Raw genomic sequence first — 20,766 nt, forward strand, 5'->3', positions numbered from 1 at the left:
AACAACAGCTTCACAGAGCCATTGTGTGCATATGGGTGAGAGGTCTACTCAAGTAAATTGCCTTTTGATATCATTAATTACTTCTTTGCATTTCATAAAACCTTTCTCTTATAAATCGTTTAAATACTTGTAAACCTGAAATACATTTAAGTTGAGCTCACAAGTATTTCTGCTTAGTTTTGAGCATTAGCAGGAAGCTTTTAATAGAGGAATATAAATGTATATGAAGTTTTTCATGTGTGTTGACATTGGTAGATTAACTCATTTTTATCACTTATTCAATTGTGTTTTAATTAGTCATATTATTTACTACTATTGTTTTGCAAAAAATAAAATGAATTGCAAAGAAAAAGCCACTTTTGAAACAGAAAAACAAAAAGAAAAGGTTAGAGTGGGCAAAGAAACACAGACATTGGGTAAAAGATAATTGGAAAAGAGTGTTATGGATCTTAACCCCATTGAGCTTTTGTGGGATCAGCTAGACTGTAAGGTGCATGAGAAGTGCCCGACAAGACAGCCACATCTATGGCAAGTGCTACAGGAAGTGTGGGGTGAAATGTCACCTGAGTATCTGGACAAACTGACAGCTAGAATATTTTTCAAATTGTAATAGTAATTTTTCACGTTATTAATGTCCTGACTATACATTGTGATCAGTTGAATGCCACTTTGGTGAATAAAAGTACCAATTTCTTTCCATAAGAGCAAAATCTGTGCATTATTCCAAACCTTTGGCTGCCAGTGTATATATACTGAGCAAAAGTAAAGGCTTTTCCTTTACCCAGGGTATGAATGATCTAAGTCAAGGAAGAATAGACAGACAGCATGCATTTCTTCAAAAATTTTAACAGCAGCTCATTGTATGTTTACATACAACACTGAGGATGTTGCAGCCTGTGTGACACAAATGATGACAGCATTCAGTCATAGTGTAAATCCTTTGCTTTCAAACATTTTTACAGTTTTATGTGTTGCATGACAGTCACCACTAGACGGCGCCATTGAACATGTTTTGTATCCTCCTTCAGTTTGCTTTGATTTTAATAAGGCTACACTTGAGTGCAACCCACAGTGCTTTACTTAGCTGCTTTATCTTTCAAGACAGCCTATTATTTTACTAAAAACGATCAGATTAAAATAAGGCCACTGGATCAGATGTGAACAGGGCGTCTCTGAGATGCAAATGGTTTGTGGTTGCGCTAAATTCAAAATATTGACATTTTAAATTCCTGATTAGAATTAAAAAAAAAAAAAGAGATGAAGCGGTCTGGTGCTACAGAAACAGCCTCTCAGATACGATATATTCAAATTACTCTCGCAAGAACACCTTTAACTCCGAATTTCTCTTAAATTTAAACATGTGGGTCTTCACGTGACCTGTCCACTTCTGTGTGAGAACAAGGCTTTTGTTTTGGAATTTGGAACCCTTAGACTAGTAAACCAGTTTCTGAACTGCTACTTTATATAAAGGTAAATTCTGCTTGATTTTTAATCTATTTTCTTTGCCATTGTTACAGTTGAAATGGTCCTTATGTGGTGAGTATGCATGCTCTACAAACAGTATTGATCGCACAGAGAGGCAGGGGAAAAAAAGGGTTCGAAATGTCGAATATAACACTTTTTATTTATGGGATCCATTTGATACATTGGACTGAAATGCAGATGGGATTTTAATAATTTGCCATTCTTTCTCCCATGTGCACTCTGAATATATGGTTAAACTATATTTTCATATTTAGAGAAATATTTCAGAATTTGAAGGCTGCTGCTGCTGAGTTACCATTGCACCATATATAGCCTACTAAACTGTGCTGTATTCAACATTCAGAAATGATTAAAATATAAAGCTAAGTTGCTAATGAATTAATTCTACAAAGCACTGAACTTTATTAAACTGGTTTAATATAAACTGTTTCTGAATTCTGAATAAACTTTGTATAATATGCTGTCCGGAATACATACTGTCAATTTCTTAAATATGCTACAAATTAAAAAGTTGAGACACTGATTCATGTTGCACAGTTTAATAAACATAAATTGATAAATGGAACAACTGAATAGTTAATGCACAGTAATAGTTCATATGGACAGAATAATTATAGTTAATGTACAGTAAAATTTGTTATGCATAGAATATTTTTGTTTAATATTTTATGTGCTCAGAGTAAATAATATTTAATTGTAATACAGTATGTCATCATTTCAATATCTGTTTTTTTAACATCCAAGCTGCTAGGTGGTGCAAGCCTCTTAAAGGACTAGTTACCCAAACATGGAAATTTCTCTACTCATTTATCCTAATGCCATCCCAGATGTGTATGACTTACTTTCTTCTGCTGAACACAAATGAAGGTTTTTAGAATAATATCCCAGCTCTGTTGGTCCATACAATGCAAGTGAATGGTGGCCAGAACTTTGAAGGTCAAAAAAGCACATAAAGGCAGCATAAAACTTTAAAAACATAAAACAGCAAAAAATCCACTTTCACTTTCACTTCTACGTTCTTCTTCTTTTCCACCGAAATGGCGATGGTTCGCGTGTCAAGCCTGTGCTCTGCTGGTTCACGGCCGGGGCAGTCTGGAGCCTTTCATAAACCAGCCGCGTTTTTCCACTGACTTCAGAACCGAACAGTGACGTAATAGGTTATGCGACTACTTTACCTGCCCAAAAACAAACATGCCACGTCACAACAGTGTTTGTGTACATATTTAAACATACAGAGTTATGCAATCCAACGTTATTACATTGCTCAACAAAATTGCCAGAGACGACATATATGATAAAGATGACAGGTAGCCTAATGTAATTACATTCTTTTTTATGAACTATGGCTTAACTTGCTAAATTCTGTAAACTGTAACAGTGGAATCATTATTAACATTGGTGTAGCAGATGGTTATATGTGGAGTTTTGCCATAGCATGTAGCTGTTGTTGTTTGGGGAAAATTAGGTGACGATATACTGCCCCCTGACGTAATCGGTTCCTGCGTGGAGACCAGCAAGTTTTTGGGGCCAGTGTCGAATCAGGTTTTCAGCCATAGAACGGCCTTTTCTGCAGTAGAAACGCGCAGAACAGTTCAAGAATTCGCACCAGCCCAGGAACCTGCCCCTGAACCAAGGACTACAACTAGGCTGGTAGGAGATTTGATTGTAAAAAAGGACTATTGATCTGTTTCTCACCGACACCTATAATATCACTTCTGAAGACATGGATTTAAGCACTGGAGTCATGTGGATTACTTTTATGCTGCCTATATATGCTTTTTGGAGCTTCAAAGTTGTGACCCCCATTCACTTGCATTGAATGGAACAACAGAGCGGAGATATTTTTCTAAAAATCTTCATTTGTGTTCAGCAGAAGAAAGAAAGCCACACATCTGGGTTGGCATGAGGGTCAGTAAATTATGAGAAAATTCATTTTTGGGTGAATAATTCTTTTAAATGTGTTCCTGGTGGCTGGGTACAGGCTTGCACAAATATGGACTTTCCCATCAGCAGCCATTGTCTGTTGCAGGGTGGAATATTGCAGAGACTCCCACAGGCGTTGTTTGATCCTATTATACATCCAACCTGTACGTTGTAGGAATGGTACCTTGAAGAGGATGCACAAAGCTTGGGAGCCACCACTGTATGAAACGTACTATTGTGCTCCTTATTGCTATTGATGTTGACCAGCAGAGGCTCCTCTTGAGGCAGTGTCTCACTGACAGAGCTCAAAGTTTTGATGGGAAATAAGCAGTGACGGAAGCACAGCACTGGTTCTCAAGTACAGTATGGTAGATCCTTTCCAGATGCACATATGACCTCTTTATACTCTTCTGCAGTGCAGCCTCTCTCTTTCCTCTCTGCAGTCTAGACCATGAGAATGCAAAGAAAGATCACATCAATGGTGGATAGGATGATAATTAGTGAACTAACACTGGTATGCATATATGTAAGCAAAAAAACAAAAAACAAAAAAACAACAACAAACAAAAAATTCGGTACATCAGCTGATAAGACGGTAAACAGTGCACTATAAAAACTCCAGTTGTTTTCTTCTGACGTTGTGAAAACGCTCAAATGCCAAAAGGAGCTTTGCACACTCATCTGCATAATCTAATGTTGTAGTAGGCTTCAGTGCTTGCAGAGTGAGGTTCTCCATCTTGCCTCGAATGATGGAACACATCATACCAGCGAGCTAAAAAGCTGAAGGACCCTGAAGCTTGACATTAAGCTCCCACAGGTACATGTCAATTGGTGATGTCAACCATGAAGGCCAAATCGCACAGCCATTTACTGTAGCCGAGATTTGCAACATATTTTTCCTTCATCTCCATTAACTTTTTAACCTCTCTCAGTTCAGAACTGCATCAGTATGTTTCCATGGCTTAGCCATGGAACTTCACCAGATCCCTGGCCTCTGATTAAAATCTGGCGACTGTTCAGTCCTCTGCTCTTGATAAAGTTTATGCTCAACACTACAGTTTACATGATTACATTGTTGAACTTCATGAACTATGCACACTGGCTTTCCTGATTTTAAATGCAGTGGCATTCAGATAAAGCTTGAGATTACTCTTTTCTTTTATCACTAATGCAGTTAAGCAAACCCACCATGGCTGGAGCTTCACCAGTAGTAAGGCCACTTAACTTTTCAAATTGTAGCTCCAGTTTTTCCATGCTGAAATGAGTTTCTCATAGGGTTGCTCCGATACCAAAATTTTGGCTTCGGTACGAAACCAGCCCTGGTACCTTGGAAGCTATACTAACTCGATACTTAGGCAACAAATAAAAAATAAAAAAACTCAGATTTTCTCAGACTCAGTCTTATAGATAAAAATGATGCCTTTTCTGTTTTCATTTTTCTGGATTCCATGTTAAATGTTTTAATTCAATGTTATGATCAAATTGTGTTTAATCAAATACATACAGTACAGCTTTAATCAAATGAAAATATAATAATTTATAAATAATTACTTTTGGTAAAAAACAAAAAAGATGCATAACAGAGCTAACATTAAATGAAAACAATCTGATTAACTGAGGCAAAAGTCTGCCATGGATGAATCACAACATGCTGATATTCTGAACTGGAATTCAGCTTTTGTGATATTGCTTACAGATAATAATACTAATAATATAACCATTTAATATTATATTATTGTTATTATGAGTGTTATTGCTACTACTTTGAATATTACACTTTTATACAGTATATTTTTCTTTCATGTCTTCAATTTCATTCATCCAGTTGAATAAAGCTCTCATTTCAGCGGGACTTTTATTTTGAAAGGCCTTTGAAGTTCTTCCTGTTTTTGAAGGGTTCATTATATCAAGCTTCCTGTGACTCACAAGCTGAAAAATTCCAGCTTTATGCACTAAACACACTGCTCTGCGGCTCTGCAGATGGATACTATTGGACACACTGCATGAAAATCAAGCATTAGTAGTGTGTGTTGCATTTGTGTGTTTGTGTGTGTGTGTGTGTGCGCCTGCGTGCCTGTTTGCCTCTCATTCATTCTGTGGTGCTCAGCGCATGTATATTATTTAATTAAATGACATTCTTCTGCCATTTAATGATCACACCTGACCATATCAAGACTTTATTTTTTTATTATTTTCAAATAGTCTTTGGTTTCATCACAAAACTCTCACATTACATTTTACTAATGGCAGCATACTTAAATATGGTACCAAAATGAACAACAAGATGATAACGTACTGTTTTACATTTTTTGGTATTGTGATATTTCGTTAGTACCAGTATACTGCGCGACCCTAGTTTCTCAAACAAATCCACACCTCTGGTAGTGCCATGTGTAACGGGAGCCAGCTGGTGCGTGATAGCTGTGCGGTATGTGCCAACCTCACTCACCTGGCCTCAAGAGGCGCACTAGTGACTGACGCTAGGGGCTGTAGCCTTTAATCTCCTTATTAGCGCACCCGCCTCCCATGCCGGAGTTGCCACTTCAAATCCTGTTTGGAGAAGGTTGAGCAGGACCGGTTACAGTGGTGCCGTGACCCGGATGGGAGTGAGGTTTAGGAGGGTGAGTATAATGGGAGCCAGCTGGTACGTGATAGCTTTGCGGTATGTGTAAACCTCACTCCCCTAGCCTCAAGAGGCACACTAGCAACTGACATGAGGGGCTGTAGCATTTAGTCTACTCGTTAGCACGCCCACCTCCCATGCTGGAGACGCCAGTTCAAATCTCGTTTGGAACAGGTCGAGCAAGACTGGTTACACATGCATAACTTATTCTTGCCTGTGATACCAAATAAATTAGAGTTCAAATGTAATCATATTAGATGACCTAAAAAGTGTAAGTACATTACAGATTACAACTTTAATCTTGTAATTTTGAATCGGTACCAGATTGTATTTCAGAAGTAATCTTCCCAACACTATGAGGTAAGTAGTCACAATGGAAACTGCTATTTTACAGCCTATTTTAATAGCAACATCTACACAGTAAAAACATTTTTATTCATAGTCATGAAACAACAAATTAAAATGTAGCATACAAAAATATCAAAGCATTGGTTTGACCAACAAATATTGAAATTACTGGTAATTATATACATGTGACAGCTTGCACCGACCTGGGATTTATGAAAAATATCCTTGTCCTGAGAACATAGCTCAACATTTTAGTAAAATTCTTCATTCATTACAGATGACCCTTACCTAAATGTGTGCTAGGGTAGTTTATAAATTGAAATACAAAACCGATAGTGAAAACACACATTTGTATAAGTAGACTTTTGACTCAAAACTTTAAATAGACCTTAACAATGTCCCATAAAAAATAAATAAATATGGCCCTACTCTGACTAGGTCTATAACTAATATAAGTTCTTCTCCCTGTTAAAGGGATAGTTCACCCAAAATGAAAATTATTTTATCATTTACTCACCCTCATGCCATCCCAGATATGTATGACTTTCTTTGTTCTCCTGAACAAAAACAAAGATTTTTAGAAGAATATCTCTGCTCTGTAGGTCCTCACAAAGTAAGTGAATGGGTACCAAAATTTGAAGCTCCAAAAAGTACATAAAGACAGCATAAAAGTAATCCGTAAGACTCCAGTGGTTGAATTGTTATGACGTGTGTTATGGTGTGGGTGAGAAACGGATCAATATTTAAATCATTTTTTTAAAATAAATTCTCCTCCTTGTCCAGTAGGTGACGATATGCATGAAGAATGCGAATCGCCAAAAATAAAAGAAGAATGTGAAAGTAAAAGTGGAAATTTATAGTAAAAAAAAAATGACTTACTCTCGTTCACTTATCATATTGCTTCTGAAGACATAAATGTAACCACTGGAGTCATATGGATTACTTTTATGTTGACTTTATCTGCTTTTTGGGGCTTCAAAGGCCTGGCCACCATTCACTTGCATTGTATGGACCTACAGAGCTGAGATATTCTTCTAATAATCTTCGTATGTGTTCTGCAGTAGATAGAAAGTCATAAACATATTGGGTGGCATGAGGGTGAGAAAATGTTGAGAGAAATTTCTTTTTTGGGGGTGAACTAACCATCCCTTTAAATTTCATTTTTTTTTTTTTTTTTTCTTATTCTGTTTTTCTACGTTGTTGCTTTGGCAATACGAAATAATTTAATCGTGCCAATAAAGTACTTTGAATGTAATTGAAAACAGCCCTTGTGACAACTTACCCGTGTGGTAACTAGCCCAGCTCTCCCAGTATAATTGATTGATCTTTTTAGTCGGCCAAGCTTCCTGACTGAATGGCAAACCACATTGTACAGAGTCAGCCCTCCCCTTTTAATCGCCTTTTGCCCAGGCTACAGCGAGAAGACAGAGAGGAGGGAATATGAGGTAGACAGGACTTTACACAGGAATCATGGAGGCGCCGCTCCGTCGGGACACCTTACCTGAGAACTGGTCTTCTGGGGTGTGCAGAGACGGCAGGGTCTTTTTCATCGAGTAAGAATATATGTGCCTTATTGCAATAGATAGAATTTCTTTCTCATGCCGTTTGAATATTTCCTAGACGCTTGCACCGCTAACAGGTGGTTTGTTTTCCTGCCAGCGATAAGACGAGCACCACTACTTGGCTTCATCCCCGTACCTGTGAACCTGTCAATTCTGGACACATGATTCGGTCTGGTATGTGCGTCTTTATAGCTTGCAAGATTCCAGTACTCTTCAGTGTTATTTCGTGTTGTTTATGCTTTAGGAAAAGGGGAACGGTAAAAGTTTTGCAAACGTGTTATTGTGCATGTCTCCTAGATCTACCGACAGGCTGGGAGGAAGGATTTACGAAAGAAGGAGCGAGTTTCTTTATTGAGTAAGTGGAAGTGTTTTATAGTAATTATATCTCGCTGTAATCTGAGTGCGTCAGGTGCATTACTGGTCATATACCTGCAGTCTTAAGCGCGATTTTGCAGTTACAAGAAGAGTTTAAGGTATTTATTAAAGAGCTTCACTTCTGGTTCCAAAGATAACATTGTGTAGCCTAGTGTACGATTAGTATCAATGGTAAGTTTTCATTTCGCTACTTTGCACAGTTATTGTTTTCTTGACACATTGTGGAGAGGTGATAAAGTACCAAATGTGTGGAACAGGTGTACACGCCCATTTGAATATGTTGACCGTATCTCAAAAAGGCAGTGACGTGCACAGACATAAGCAGGGATAGGGGCGGAAGGATAAAAAAGGGCACTGATTTTTGAGTAGTAATTATAAATACTTAACTAATTTCTTAGCTTTTTGAGTATTTAACCATTTTCTTGTATATATATATATATATATATATATATATATATATATATACTGTACATAATTTTTTCAATTTTTCCTTTATCACAAATAACAGTCTATTCTGTTATATTTCTCACAAAAAGCACCATGGTATTACACTTGTTTATTTATTTTCAGACATGGTCTGTGATAACCCCATTTTTTAATTTTTTTTTTTACATGTGTCATAGTAACACCATGGTATTTTTTAAAGTACCTTGGAGTACCGTGACAGTGTCATGAAATATGAACATGATCAATTATTCAGTACCATAGCATTACCGTAACGTGGTGCACGGTGCGAAGGCGCGATGAGAAAGTGCGAGCGCAAGGCGATCGATTGTGTTCCACGAATGCTATAGGGTCCTTGAATATCATATAACATGCGAGCAAGGGCAGCTAGTGCCCCCTAGGGAGTCGGTGCCCTACGCAGACTGCGTAATATGCGTACAGGGAGCTGCGCTACTGTGGAAGCCTACTGGTATTTTTCTGAAAGTGATTGGTCTAATTATTAGTTTCAACAAAACCAAACTGGCTTTGGCTGAACCAGACAGCTCCTTCAGTTTATGTCAATATTCTATAAAGTACTAATTTAATTTATATCACTGAAAGCGATGCAACCGCTCCCATTATAATTAATAAATCGGTCTACACTAGTGGTACGCGATGTCGGAAATGCGATAGCAGTCGAGTATTATACTTTTGATGAGCTTACAACACAATACATGAAGTGGACTTTTTATCTGACCTGTTACTCATCTGAGGTAACGGTACTTCGATGTTCCGGGGCGAATATAAAACTGCATTTTTTGCTTCCTTGAAGTGCACTCAAGCGGGAAGGGACGCCATTTGAAAGCTCGTTCAAAACGAAAGTGAAAAATGAATATTTTCTCGGAGGGCCCTTCCACAAGACTGCTAGCGAAGGTTACATTCATACAGTAATGTTTCCTTCAGAGTACTCTCTTCAAGGGCTCTGCAGTTCGGAGTGAGTATAGGGCATAGGGAGGATGACTTGCGATTGGTATCTGCCCTTGATCTGCTGTAGCACGTGCTCTTAAAGGCACCTCCGCTTATTTTTTTTTTAATATGCCCGCGATTTACAAAGAAATCGCATAACACATTTTTACTGTTATTGTGAGATTATGACGAGATATAAATTTTGTTTTATTTAACTATTTTAATTTAATTATTAAAACTTCTCCCCTTTTTTTGGACGACCAAAAGGGCACCTTTAGATTTGTGAATGAAAGGGAATGCCATTTTTTTAATCTGCTGATTAAGAAGGCTATTTTCAACGAGGTGCCGACTGCTTAACGGGTTAAACTATCTTTTATTCTGTGTGCATGTCATGTTTACAATTATATTTTCTAGGCTACTTCCTCAAAAGCATAAATTTTGATGAGCAAAATTAACACGTCAACATGTTCCGGTGAAAGACGGGATTTGAATCACCTGAGGTGACTATGCTGCTCTTGACAAAGCCAGCTCAGGCGGAAAAATAACTTACAAGCATGCACAGATTTAAAGAAGACTCAAATGTGAAAACATCCAACTTTCAAGACAATGTTTCAGAAATCCGCTTCCTGCACCACCACCGAAGGGATTTCAAAGCTACTTTGCTGAGTTTGCTTGTCTAGCGAGAAGACATTTTCCTGCGCACTGCAAGTGAGAGGGAAGAAGCACGTGCAGCCTGAGATGAAATGAAACTTTTTATTTGCTCCAGATATCCTCTTTTTTAAATAATATTTGTATTATTAATTATATTTAAAATGTGTAACATTAACATGAAAGTAATTTAAGTGCAGCCTCTGTTAAAATATAAAGCCAAACGTAAATGTGTAAAAAACAGTTTAATGTGGAAAAATATGAACCGACTAGTAATTCCAATGTCGACTAGCAGCATCAGAACCGTTAAGTCGAGTAGTCTCGCACATCCCTATTAATTAATTGTGCCTTAACCCTATTATTACCATAAAAATATAGTCTTAATATAGAAATTATATATAATGTAGGATTATTAGCCTATTATTTTTGTTATTCTGCTTCAGGATATTTGCATTGGTACAGAGCTTTCATTTCTTGTCAAATCTGTGTGAGGTGTGTGTGTTTAAGATTTCTCGTATGATATGTCCTAAGGATGAACAGAAGGCCAACTCTGGAATAAACCTAGCAGAAGTGACTCTCTGGATTTTAACTCGCATAGCCCTTTTCCACTGACATGGTTCAGGTGCGGGTTCCTGGGCCGGTGCGAATTCTCGAACTGTTCCACGCATTTCCACTGCAAAAAAGGCTGTTCCGGGGAAAAAACTTAGTTCGACACCTTGCTGGTCTCTACACAGGAGCCAGTTACGTCAGGTGATGGAGGGTGGGATAATGTTTCGTCACCATGGTAAAGTTTTCCCAAAAAACAACAGTAGCTACAGTCTGCAGCAAGGAGTACTTCGCTCTATAACAAAAACAAAAAAAACACAGAATTATCCGACATCAAAAGCGCTCAGGTAACACTACGAAAGGAGTGCTTTACTTGCAGTATGGTATTTACAGAGATCTGAGTTAAACTAAAGAGATCGCAAAGGAAAATATACTCTACGAGAATGAAGATGCAGCACGAAATGATGCACGCCGCCTTTAATCAGACAATTTACATAAACAAATTGAAAAACACTTACAGGAGTACAGGGACCATAAGAAGGCATTAATCCTAGGGATGCACCAGTACCACTTTTTCTATTCCGTTCCGATTCTGATATCGGAAATCTCAGTATCGGCCGATACCGATCCCAATCCGATACCATTGTTGTTGTTTTTTTGCATAATCAGTTTAGAATATCTTTACATTATTGTGTGGAACTAATTGGGTGTACTCTTTAATATGTAAAGAAACACAATATAACTGTATAGCTTATTAAGAAACAATTTATTATTAACTAGTATACTGGATAATGCAGCAGCAAAATGAACAGTAATTCCAGTCTTCAATTCTTCAGTAGAAAAGAAACCAGTGTTTTATTTTCCAAAAATGTTTCTACTTCCATCTGGACTTTAAAGGATTCAGATCTCTTTTTTGTTCAATTTAGTTGTAAGACATCAGTCCACTTTTCATTCACAGTTATTTTTTTGGAACCCATTCAACTTAAATATTGTTATAAATTGTAAACAAATACTAATGATGACAATAATAATAATAATAAATTGTTATTAATATTATTATTATTGACTTTAATTTAAATTTTAAATACAACAGTAATATATTTAAATCGTACACTTTTAAACCCTCACACTTTTATTTTGACATTCTAAACTCTCCAGGAAGTCCTGTATGTGTCTGTTTGTAGGCAAGTTCACAGTAGTTTAATTCACTTCTTATTCAAATTCTGGTAAAATGCATTCTAAATGCATATTATAAGTGAACCGAACTATTGAGTTCTTGAGTAGCACTCAAATATTGTGCACCACTGTGAAGGCTAAAAATAGCCGCAAGTGCATCACCAGCCTGTGCGTGAGTTTGTGTCAACAGAGCAGCACCATTCACTAATGCGCTGGCGCTGCACATACTGTATATTTACTTATTAAACACAGCCTTTTGTGATTCACAGAGCTATCGCACATCTTCAAGTGGCTTTGAATAAAATGCATGAGTCATATGAACTGCTTTAATGGTGTTTTTATGGTTCTTTTATATCATTTTTGGAGCTTGACAGTAACGAACATGACTAACACACAGTATTGGATTTGGATCGGGCTCGTCGGACCGGTACTCGATCCGTCTAAAATCTTCAGTATCGGAGCCGATACCGATCCAGGTATCGGATCGGTGCATCCCAAATTAATCCGTATGTTTGAATATGTCCTCAAAAACAAGAGTAAAAACTACATACAAACACATTTTGACACGCCATGTTTGTTTATGTTTGAGGTAGTCATGTGAAACTACCACGTAGACAGTAACCCGTTACGTCACCGTTCGGCTCTCAGGTCAGTGGAAAAGTGCGTCCGGTTTAAGGCTCCAGATTGCCCCGGCCTTGAACAGCAGAGCACAGGCTCAGCATGAGAACCACTGCAATTTCGGTGGAAAAGGGCTAATAGAGTGCTCATTTGGGGATGGATATGGCACTTTTTTTGTTATTGTTATTTTTTTTATTGAAGTCAGCACAAAGCCCTGGGTTTTCTGAGAATGTATAGATAACATTTGATGATCATCATATACCTGCATTGAGAGCAGTGATGTTGAGCGTGGGAATCAGAGTTGTGCTTTTTCTGAGACTGTGTTGTGAAAGAGTGAAAGAGAGTCAGACTGCACCTTCACCTGCATGACTGTAATGTTTTTGCTGACAAATTCAAAAATACATCATGCGACAGTCTGTTTGAGGATCTTACATGGGTGGAGCCTGTTTGAATAAAGATAACCAGGATGTAATAGTTACTCACCTGACCAATGCTGTGTACAGCATGAATAGCAATGTGATTAGGGAACACAAAGCTAAATGTTACTAATATGTTACGTATGGTTTAAAATGATTGTGGATTGGTGCAAAGTTTACAAGAATTGTTTAGAAAATGTGTGGTTTACCAGGCATTATAGGCCATTTGGGAAAGTGTCCTGGCCTTCACTCCAAAATCAAAAGAAAAAGATAATGTTATGCATGTAGAAAATAAAGCCAATTTTTAGAACAATTAGTATTTTTTGAATTGTGACATCATTTCCATGACAATTAAGCACATTATTGTATTATTCAAATAATAAAGTATTTATACATCATGGTAGTATTTGTTTTATTGCCTTTAATTTATTGGCCTACTTAGTAATAAGTTATTTATAACAGGAATAGTAAAAGAAAGTGACCAGACACATTACAGCAATGAGAACTAAATGTTTGGGACAATGTGCTTAATTGTCCTGAAAATAATGTCACAATGGCGAAAAAAAAAAGAAAAAAAAAACATTTTAAACATAGGCTTTATGCAAATATTTTTTTCCTCAAATATTTTTGATTTTGGGGTGAAATATAACCTTCAGGAAAATCACCCTTATGGAAAAATGTAACTTAAGCAGTATGTCAGTAACTGCTATTTAATATCCAGCAGCCTGAACCCATCTTTCCAGCAAGGACCAGCATCTGCTTCAGTCGCTGGTGTATTTTTGAATCTCTCAAAGTTCCAAACGCAACAGGAAGTGAATCTAACTTTGATTCAGTGGCCTGAGTATTTCCATAAATAGACATTTGATGTTATCCCCTCAATGGCATCTTTACAAAAGTTTGAAGGATTTAAGAGCACTGCATGTGCTACAATAGATTCAAGGATCCCTTACTCATCTGAGTATACTGATGCAAAAAAGCAAGCAGTTTAATTTCAGTAAAAAGGGAACTGAAAGTTCAAGAATGTTTTTCTATTCTTTTTTTTTTCATTTTTTTTTTTTTTTTACTACCCTTCTATTACTTCCATTTCGTCTCTTAACAACCTGGGCTTATGTACGTAATGCTCAACAACAGACAAATTCACTCATACAAGCCCGTACCATACAACAATAGAACCTCATGCAAAATTGATAAAAGAAACTTGTGATCCTGTGGGTCTGGTAAATAATTAACTTGAGTTAATGCTGAAAGTGAGTTGTATTCTCAGTTGGGCATTATTGCTGTGGCTGCTTCTGGGAAAGATGCCCGCACATGGGGTTTGACATGGACATAACGTGCAGTGTGACTGATGATTCGCCTACCTTCCAATTATTGTTGCCCTGGCCCTCCCATTCCTTGCTCCAAACTCTGGGAAGCAGAAGACGAAGAGTGATGACCAGTGATCCTTAGAGGTGGGTGTGGTGGAGGATCCGCCTCCTCACAAATTAGCCTCTAATAAGAGTGTGTGGCCGAGAGATGGGCCATAAAAATAGAGAAATACTAGCAGAGCTTGATGATGTGCATCTGATGCCTTCTGTGCCTTGTCACCTCTGTCATAAATCCAGCATTGTAACTTTCAGTGTTATATTTAAAGTACCAATTTGTCATACTTAAGTAAAGATACCTTCATGGAAATTGACTCAAAAGTTAAAGTAGATCATGAGCAAAATACTTAAGTTATGAAGTAACTTATATTAAATTTACTTAATTATCAAAAGTACAAGTAAAGCGCATCACTTACAGCACAGCTAATTATGCCCATGGCCACTTCGTTGAGTGGCAGTGCCGTGCTGGAGTCTATCCCTGTGTCTCAATTTGACTTCTTGGATTTACTCTTCTACTCTAACGACTTGAAAGACTTCAGAAGACATGAAGACATTTCTGATAAGGGGACATAGTGAGCAACGATGCTCCCTGGTTGTCACGTTGCATTGTTGGAGTTTTTAGGGAGGGAACGTTTCAGTGCTCTGGAATATTTTGGGATTGAGACCGCCTTAGAAATGGCTGACTCCCTGATTAGTGCCCTGACTACTGAACTAGGGAGCTGAATGAGACACACCCTGTATTTGGAGGAGTTAACTCAAAAACTGCTCTGACTAATTCAATCAATTAAAACTTTCATGAGCGTTTTCCTTTCTTCCCCAGTGGAGACAACGCAATATGCATTGTTCGACAAGTATTTCCTTGTGATTTTGATTCAGATTTGTGATTCGCAAAACTAATCATTCACCATTTTTTGAATCTTTTTGACCTATTCAGATGAATCAAATTGAAAAGATTCTACTTAAATGACTCTTTCACAAATCAGACCTCACTATCGCAGATCCGCATGCAATATACACGTACAGCTATTTGATTTTTTGCGATGTACAGTTGCAAAAGTTACCAAAGGGTCAGGAGAAATATATCAGAGAAAAGGTATTAATTTTCTCTTTAAAATGTAGTGAAGTAAAAGTGAAAGTCAACAGAAATATTTATACTTTTCAAAATTTTATAAATATTCAAAAACTGAATACAAGTACATTAATAAAGTATTTTTACTTCATTACTATTTAATTCATTACTTGGTATCTTTCCTTAGCAAAACCAGTTTCCTGAGTGCTTGCAAATGTCCAGTTAAAGCATGATATTCTAGACTGACGCTTAATCTGTGACCACCTTTCTCCACAACTCTGGATCTTTAGCCCCCCGATTACAAATCTTTGACTCCCTCCCAGCAAGATGATCACAGCACCTCCCGTTTTGTTAGCACTAGTGATAAATCAGATATATCAGCCAGGCCGGTTAATTGGCTGATATTTGGCCATTTCGAGATTATCGGCATTGGCCGAAAATTTTATCGATTTGCCAATCATCAAAAGTGGTCTTTACCTTGTGTCAGTTTCAAGATCTACCAACAGACTTGTCAATAAATAACACACAATGTCTCTCATTTTAGCTAGCACTAGTGATAGAGTGATCTATTAGCCAGACAGATTAATTTGCCGATTAATTTGCCAAGATAATCGGCATTAACTGATTTACGTAAGTGCCATTTCCTCTGTTTGTCAGTTTCTAAATCTTACAGCAGCCTTGTCAGTAAAGAACAGAATTACTTCCAATTTTGATAGCACTTGTGAAAGACTGATACATTGGCCAGGCCAAGTAACTGGCCGATATTTGGCCATTTTGAGACTATTGTATTGGTTGATAATTGCTTGATTGACAGATTGATTGGTGTGTCAGTTTCAAAATCAAACAGCAGCCTTGTCAATAAATAACACTGAATTTCTCCCAATTTTGTTAGTATTAGCAACTGTAGTATTAGTATTATATCGGCAAGGCCATCATTATACGATATTTGGCCATTTTGAGATTATAGGCATTGGCATGTGCTTGATTGCCCGATTTTATCAGTTCAAAATTTAACAGCAGCCTTGGCAATAAAAAGCACATGATTTCTGCTTTTGAATTTTGAGTGAATCTTGTGTGAAAAAAGTGTCAATATAGTGTACGTCTCATTGGATGTCATCAAATTGTATAACACTGGGCTGCATATATCGGCATTATATCTGCCATTTTCCACCCAGCACTATAAATATCAGCATTTGTCTTGTTGGTTTGTCCCCATGTCCCCATTGGTTGTTGAAAATCCAATATTGGCCAACCAGTAGTTAGCAACCCATGGATTTTCACATCCTTAACATAATTCACTCCATTTACAGTAATTACAAGTAAAACCACATTTTTAGTGCTTTTATTGTTGACAATAAAATTGTTGACATTGCTATACAAAAATACAAACCGTGAGTTTGTGCATGTGTGAATGCTTTAATATATGCTGTACCTCAGGATGTCCTTGAAATGACTGAAAGTATTGTTCCCTCTGAAATGTGACTTCTGTGGTTGGATGCTTTCTGTTGACGTCCTTCTGTTTCTAGTCCTTCAGACTACTGCAGTTTGGACACTAATTGCCTCACAAATTAACTGTAACTTATTGAGTATACTTTGATTATGTACTGAAGCATTGTGCAGTGATATGTTGCCAGTTCTATTAATTGGGGGCTGGTTGATTTTGAAGTGTTTGTTAGCTTGTACTCTTTATTTGCTGAATGTACACAGAATTTTGTATTGCGTACAGTATTTAGCAAACTGCTTGCATAGCAGTGTTGGAATAAACCTTTTCTATCCTCCATTGTAATGGGAAATGTAAAACCCATTTTGAAAGCAATGGTTGAACTAATGATGTTATGGAGACAGTGAGTGAATAAACTCCTCACATTTAGGGACATATTTACTTTCTTTTCCTTACATTAAAATCATTGTAAAGGCAGGCTTTATTGGTATACCGTATATACAAGTGCTTCTGACTGTTTTGTTAAATACTGGTAACTTGGCAACTAAAAGCTCTGTCAAATGATCAGCATTTGACAGCTTAAAAGTGGCTAAATTAGCCTGAGATAATCTTGCAAAGACCCTGGCTTCTGATTATGAAAGTTGGTGATTGAAAATTGTAAATGATGACAGTCAGATTTAAATTACACTGTGACTAGCTTGTTTTGCAAAGGGAAAGTATCTTATTTAGATCTCTTTAGTAGTTAGTTACAAATGCCTCATCATTTTGTGATGACTTGTGTATAAATAATAACTTAAAACTCTCATTCAGAATACACTAAATGATACTTTGTTGAATGCTTTAAGTAAATTTCGGCTCATTTGGTTAAAAATATTGAATTGAACTGAAATAAATGAATTGAGCCAATGAAAATTCTTCTCATTCTTTTAATTATTATTTGAAATAAAAATGAGTAGGAATACTTAATTACTACATAGTAAATAATCCTGTTGTTCTGTTTGTAATGACCCGGTAATAGGAAGCATAGTTTTTATTAACAGTAATGTAGAGAACTCTGTGTTGGGGTAGGCTCAACATCGCTCTGCTTCTCATTTCACCTCTCTTTAAAAAGTTTGAAAAAGTAAATATTTAGTTTCAGTAAAGTTGCATACATTACATTTTTTTCTATGGTTGACCCACTTGGTGTTGGTTTACGCTGATCAGCTGTCATAGTCATACACTTTATCAGTTGGTAATGTTTTGTAATACAACATAGACCTACTTTCTCTGATGATCCTTATCTGCTCCTCTGTGTTGTGCCCATGCAAATAAGATTATTACTGATAACTTCATACTGTATCAACACAACAACCAAATGTCATTTATGACAAACCAATATAATTTGTTTTATTACTGCAGAATTTATTTGGTCAATTTTTCAAAAAGAACATTTTCATCATTATTTTTCTTTTATTGTTTTCTAGTAAGAATATCTGAATATAAAAATAAAATAATTGAATTTGAGAAGGAAAATTGAGTAAGATACAGAGAATTTATCTTGAATTAGGTTTATTATGCTCACCCATTGGCAAATAGTTTTTATTTTCTTGTTTTAGAATAAATGTACCTTTTTGATTTATGTTTAAAGAAGAAAAAACAATGTGCTAATGGAATTAGAAAATAAACTTTATTCAAGAAATATTTGCAGGAGCTACTAAAGTTTGAAGATCCTAAGTGGTTTGAGATTGATTCCCCAAAACCTGGGCCCTCTGACTGATGAAAATTGCATAGAAGCCACCAAATCTGATTGGAGCTAGCAAATTTTTATTTGTATTTTTATTTGTATTTTTTAATAATATGTATATATTGTCTGTGAACTGTCCGTTGGCATGTTTTCAGTTTAGCCAGACTGCAGTAATCCTAACAGTCAGCAGGGGGTGGATATGGGAATCCTGTTCCTGGGCTTACAGTACTTAGGCTAACTGAAGAAGAATGTACTTTGAGATCAACAGTCTGAAGTTACATGGTAATTCTGAGCATGTTATACATATCACAGCTCCAGTCACAGACTGAATGTCAATTGGTGGTAATATGTATAAGGATATCCCATGTACAGTAGTACATCCTCACTAAAATGACCACAATTGCTTGGTTAATAACTTTTTCCACAGTTTTTGAGCTTGAGATTGAGTCCAGGCTCCATAGCAACTAAATGATCAATCATGTGCAGCTCAGACCCTTGGGATATGAAACTAGGATGTTTTTGTGGCCTAAAGGATGGTGTGAGCCAAACAGCTCAACGTGGTTCATATTAATGAATCTCTTTCTGATAAAGACAGCAGTGTGTGACCAGTATTACATATTTATGTGCCCTGCAGGCTGTGAGGGTGGGAGAAATCCACCGTGCATATTGTCTTGATTCTCATACTCGCCATTACCATTACACTTGACTAACATCTCCATCACTTAGGGACTGAGGGAGTTATGATAAAACTCATTAAAACATGTTTGATGAGTCATATGACCTGCAAAAAGAGAAATTATGGGACTGTAAGCACAAATGTGGATGTCATTCTTAGAATTTAAAAATTAAATCAAATGATTGAACATGCTGTGTTTTTGCAGAAAATTGTGCTTTTTGTTTTTTAATTTTCAAATGTTTTTTTAGGCTGTCTGTCAGAAAGCGAACAATTGGTAAACTGCAGCTTTTGTCCAACAGTATAAAATCACAGAGGTGGTGATCAGTGGCTTCCATATAAACATGTAAGAAATTATATGCAACAAACACTTACAGTAAGAAACATACCTCTGCCTACAAAATGGTACAATTAATAGCATTTGGTTGTGGAAGACTAGATCATAATATTAATACAAAATAATAACAATACAAGAAATCAGAATTTTACATGGTTGGGGGAATAATAAAAAAAAATTGTTGGTGAAAAATTATAATAACCAGCTATACTTAAAATGTGAGCAGACATCAAAGTAATACTATAATTGTTTTAATAGTTCCGTCCTTCGGTTAAAACCATGAAACCGAGGTCCTGACTGTCTGTGGTCATTAAAAATCCCAGGGTACTACTTGTAAAAAGTAAGGGTGTAACCTCAGTGTCCTGGCCAAATTTCCCCCACTGGCCCTTCTCAATCATGGCCCCCTAACAAGACCCATCCATGAATTGGCTCTATCACTCTACTATTTCCTCTCCACCAATTGCTGGTGTGTGGTGAGCGTACTGGCACACTATGGTTGCCGTCGCGTCATCCAGGTGGATGTTGCACACTGGTGGTGGTTGAGGAGAGTCTCCTCTTCGCTATGTAAAGTGCTTTGAGTGTAGTGTCAGAAAAAGTGCTATATATATGTGTAAAATCATTCATCCAGTAATTTTTAATATTACTGAATGTTTTCTGCCTTTCCAGGGTACTAATTCTTTTAGCTGTCAGTAATAATTTGTGTTTAAAGCAAAAGTCTTAGTAGGACCTACATTATAATTATTTGATGTGGGTTAAATCTTTTGTACCAAAGTATATTGATCAGCTGATGAGTCAAGAACAATCTTCAAACATTAGTCTTCAAACATGAACAAAGTTATGTTCTTAACATTGCCTATTTAAAGATCATAAAGTCATAAAAATTGTATTGAATAACTATTGTTGGTATTGCCCTCGACCTCACAGCCAAGATAAAATATTGTATGGAAACTACCAGCAACAACGTTAGCATCTGTAATTTATGTTATCTTGTAACCAGCAACCTAAAAGATATGTTTACATTTATTAAGCAAAAAGAATAAATATACTGCACAT

The 20,766-nt window shown here is 36.7% G+C and overlaps 1 protein-coding gene across 1 annotated transcript in view; it reads left to right on the forward strand.

Moving 5' to 3' along the window:
• The first annotated feature begins 7,797 nt into the window (after window positions 1–7,797).
• Window positions 7,798–20,766, forward strand: part of LOC127416799 (pleckstrin homology domain-containing family A member 7-like) — a 133,222-nt gene continuing 120,253 nt past the window's right edge. The window contains exons 1-3 of the mRNA XM_051656347.1: window positions 7,798–7,932; window positions 8,039–8,115; window positions 8,239–8,296. Coding sequence (XP_051512307.1) covers window positions 7,850–7,932; window positions 8,039–8,115; window positions 8,239–8,296 — 218 coding nt within the window. The 5' untranslated portion in view covers window positions 7,798–7,849. The remainder of the gene's footprint in view (window positions 7,933–8,038; window positions 8,116–8,238; window positions 8,297–20,766) is intronic.

The sequence above is a fragment of the Myxocyprinus asiaticus genome, chromosome 26 (genome assembly GCF_019703515.2).
Source record: "Myxocyprinus asiaticus isolate MX2 ecotype Aquarium Trade chromosome 26, UBuf_Myxa_2, whole genome shotgun sequence".
NCBI lineage: Eukaryota > Metazoa > Chordata > Actinopteri > Cypriniformes > Catostomidae > Myxocyprinus > Myxocyprinus asiaticus.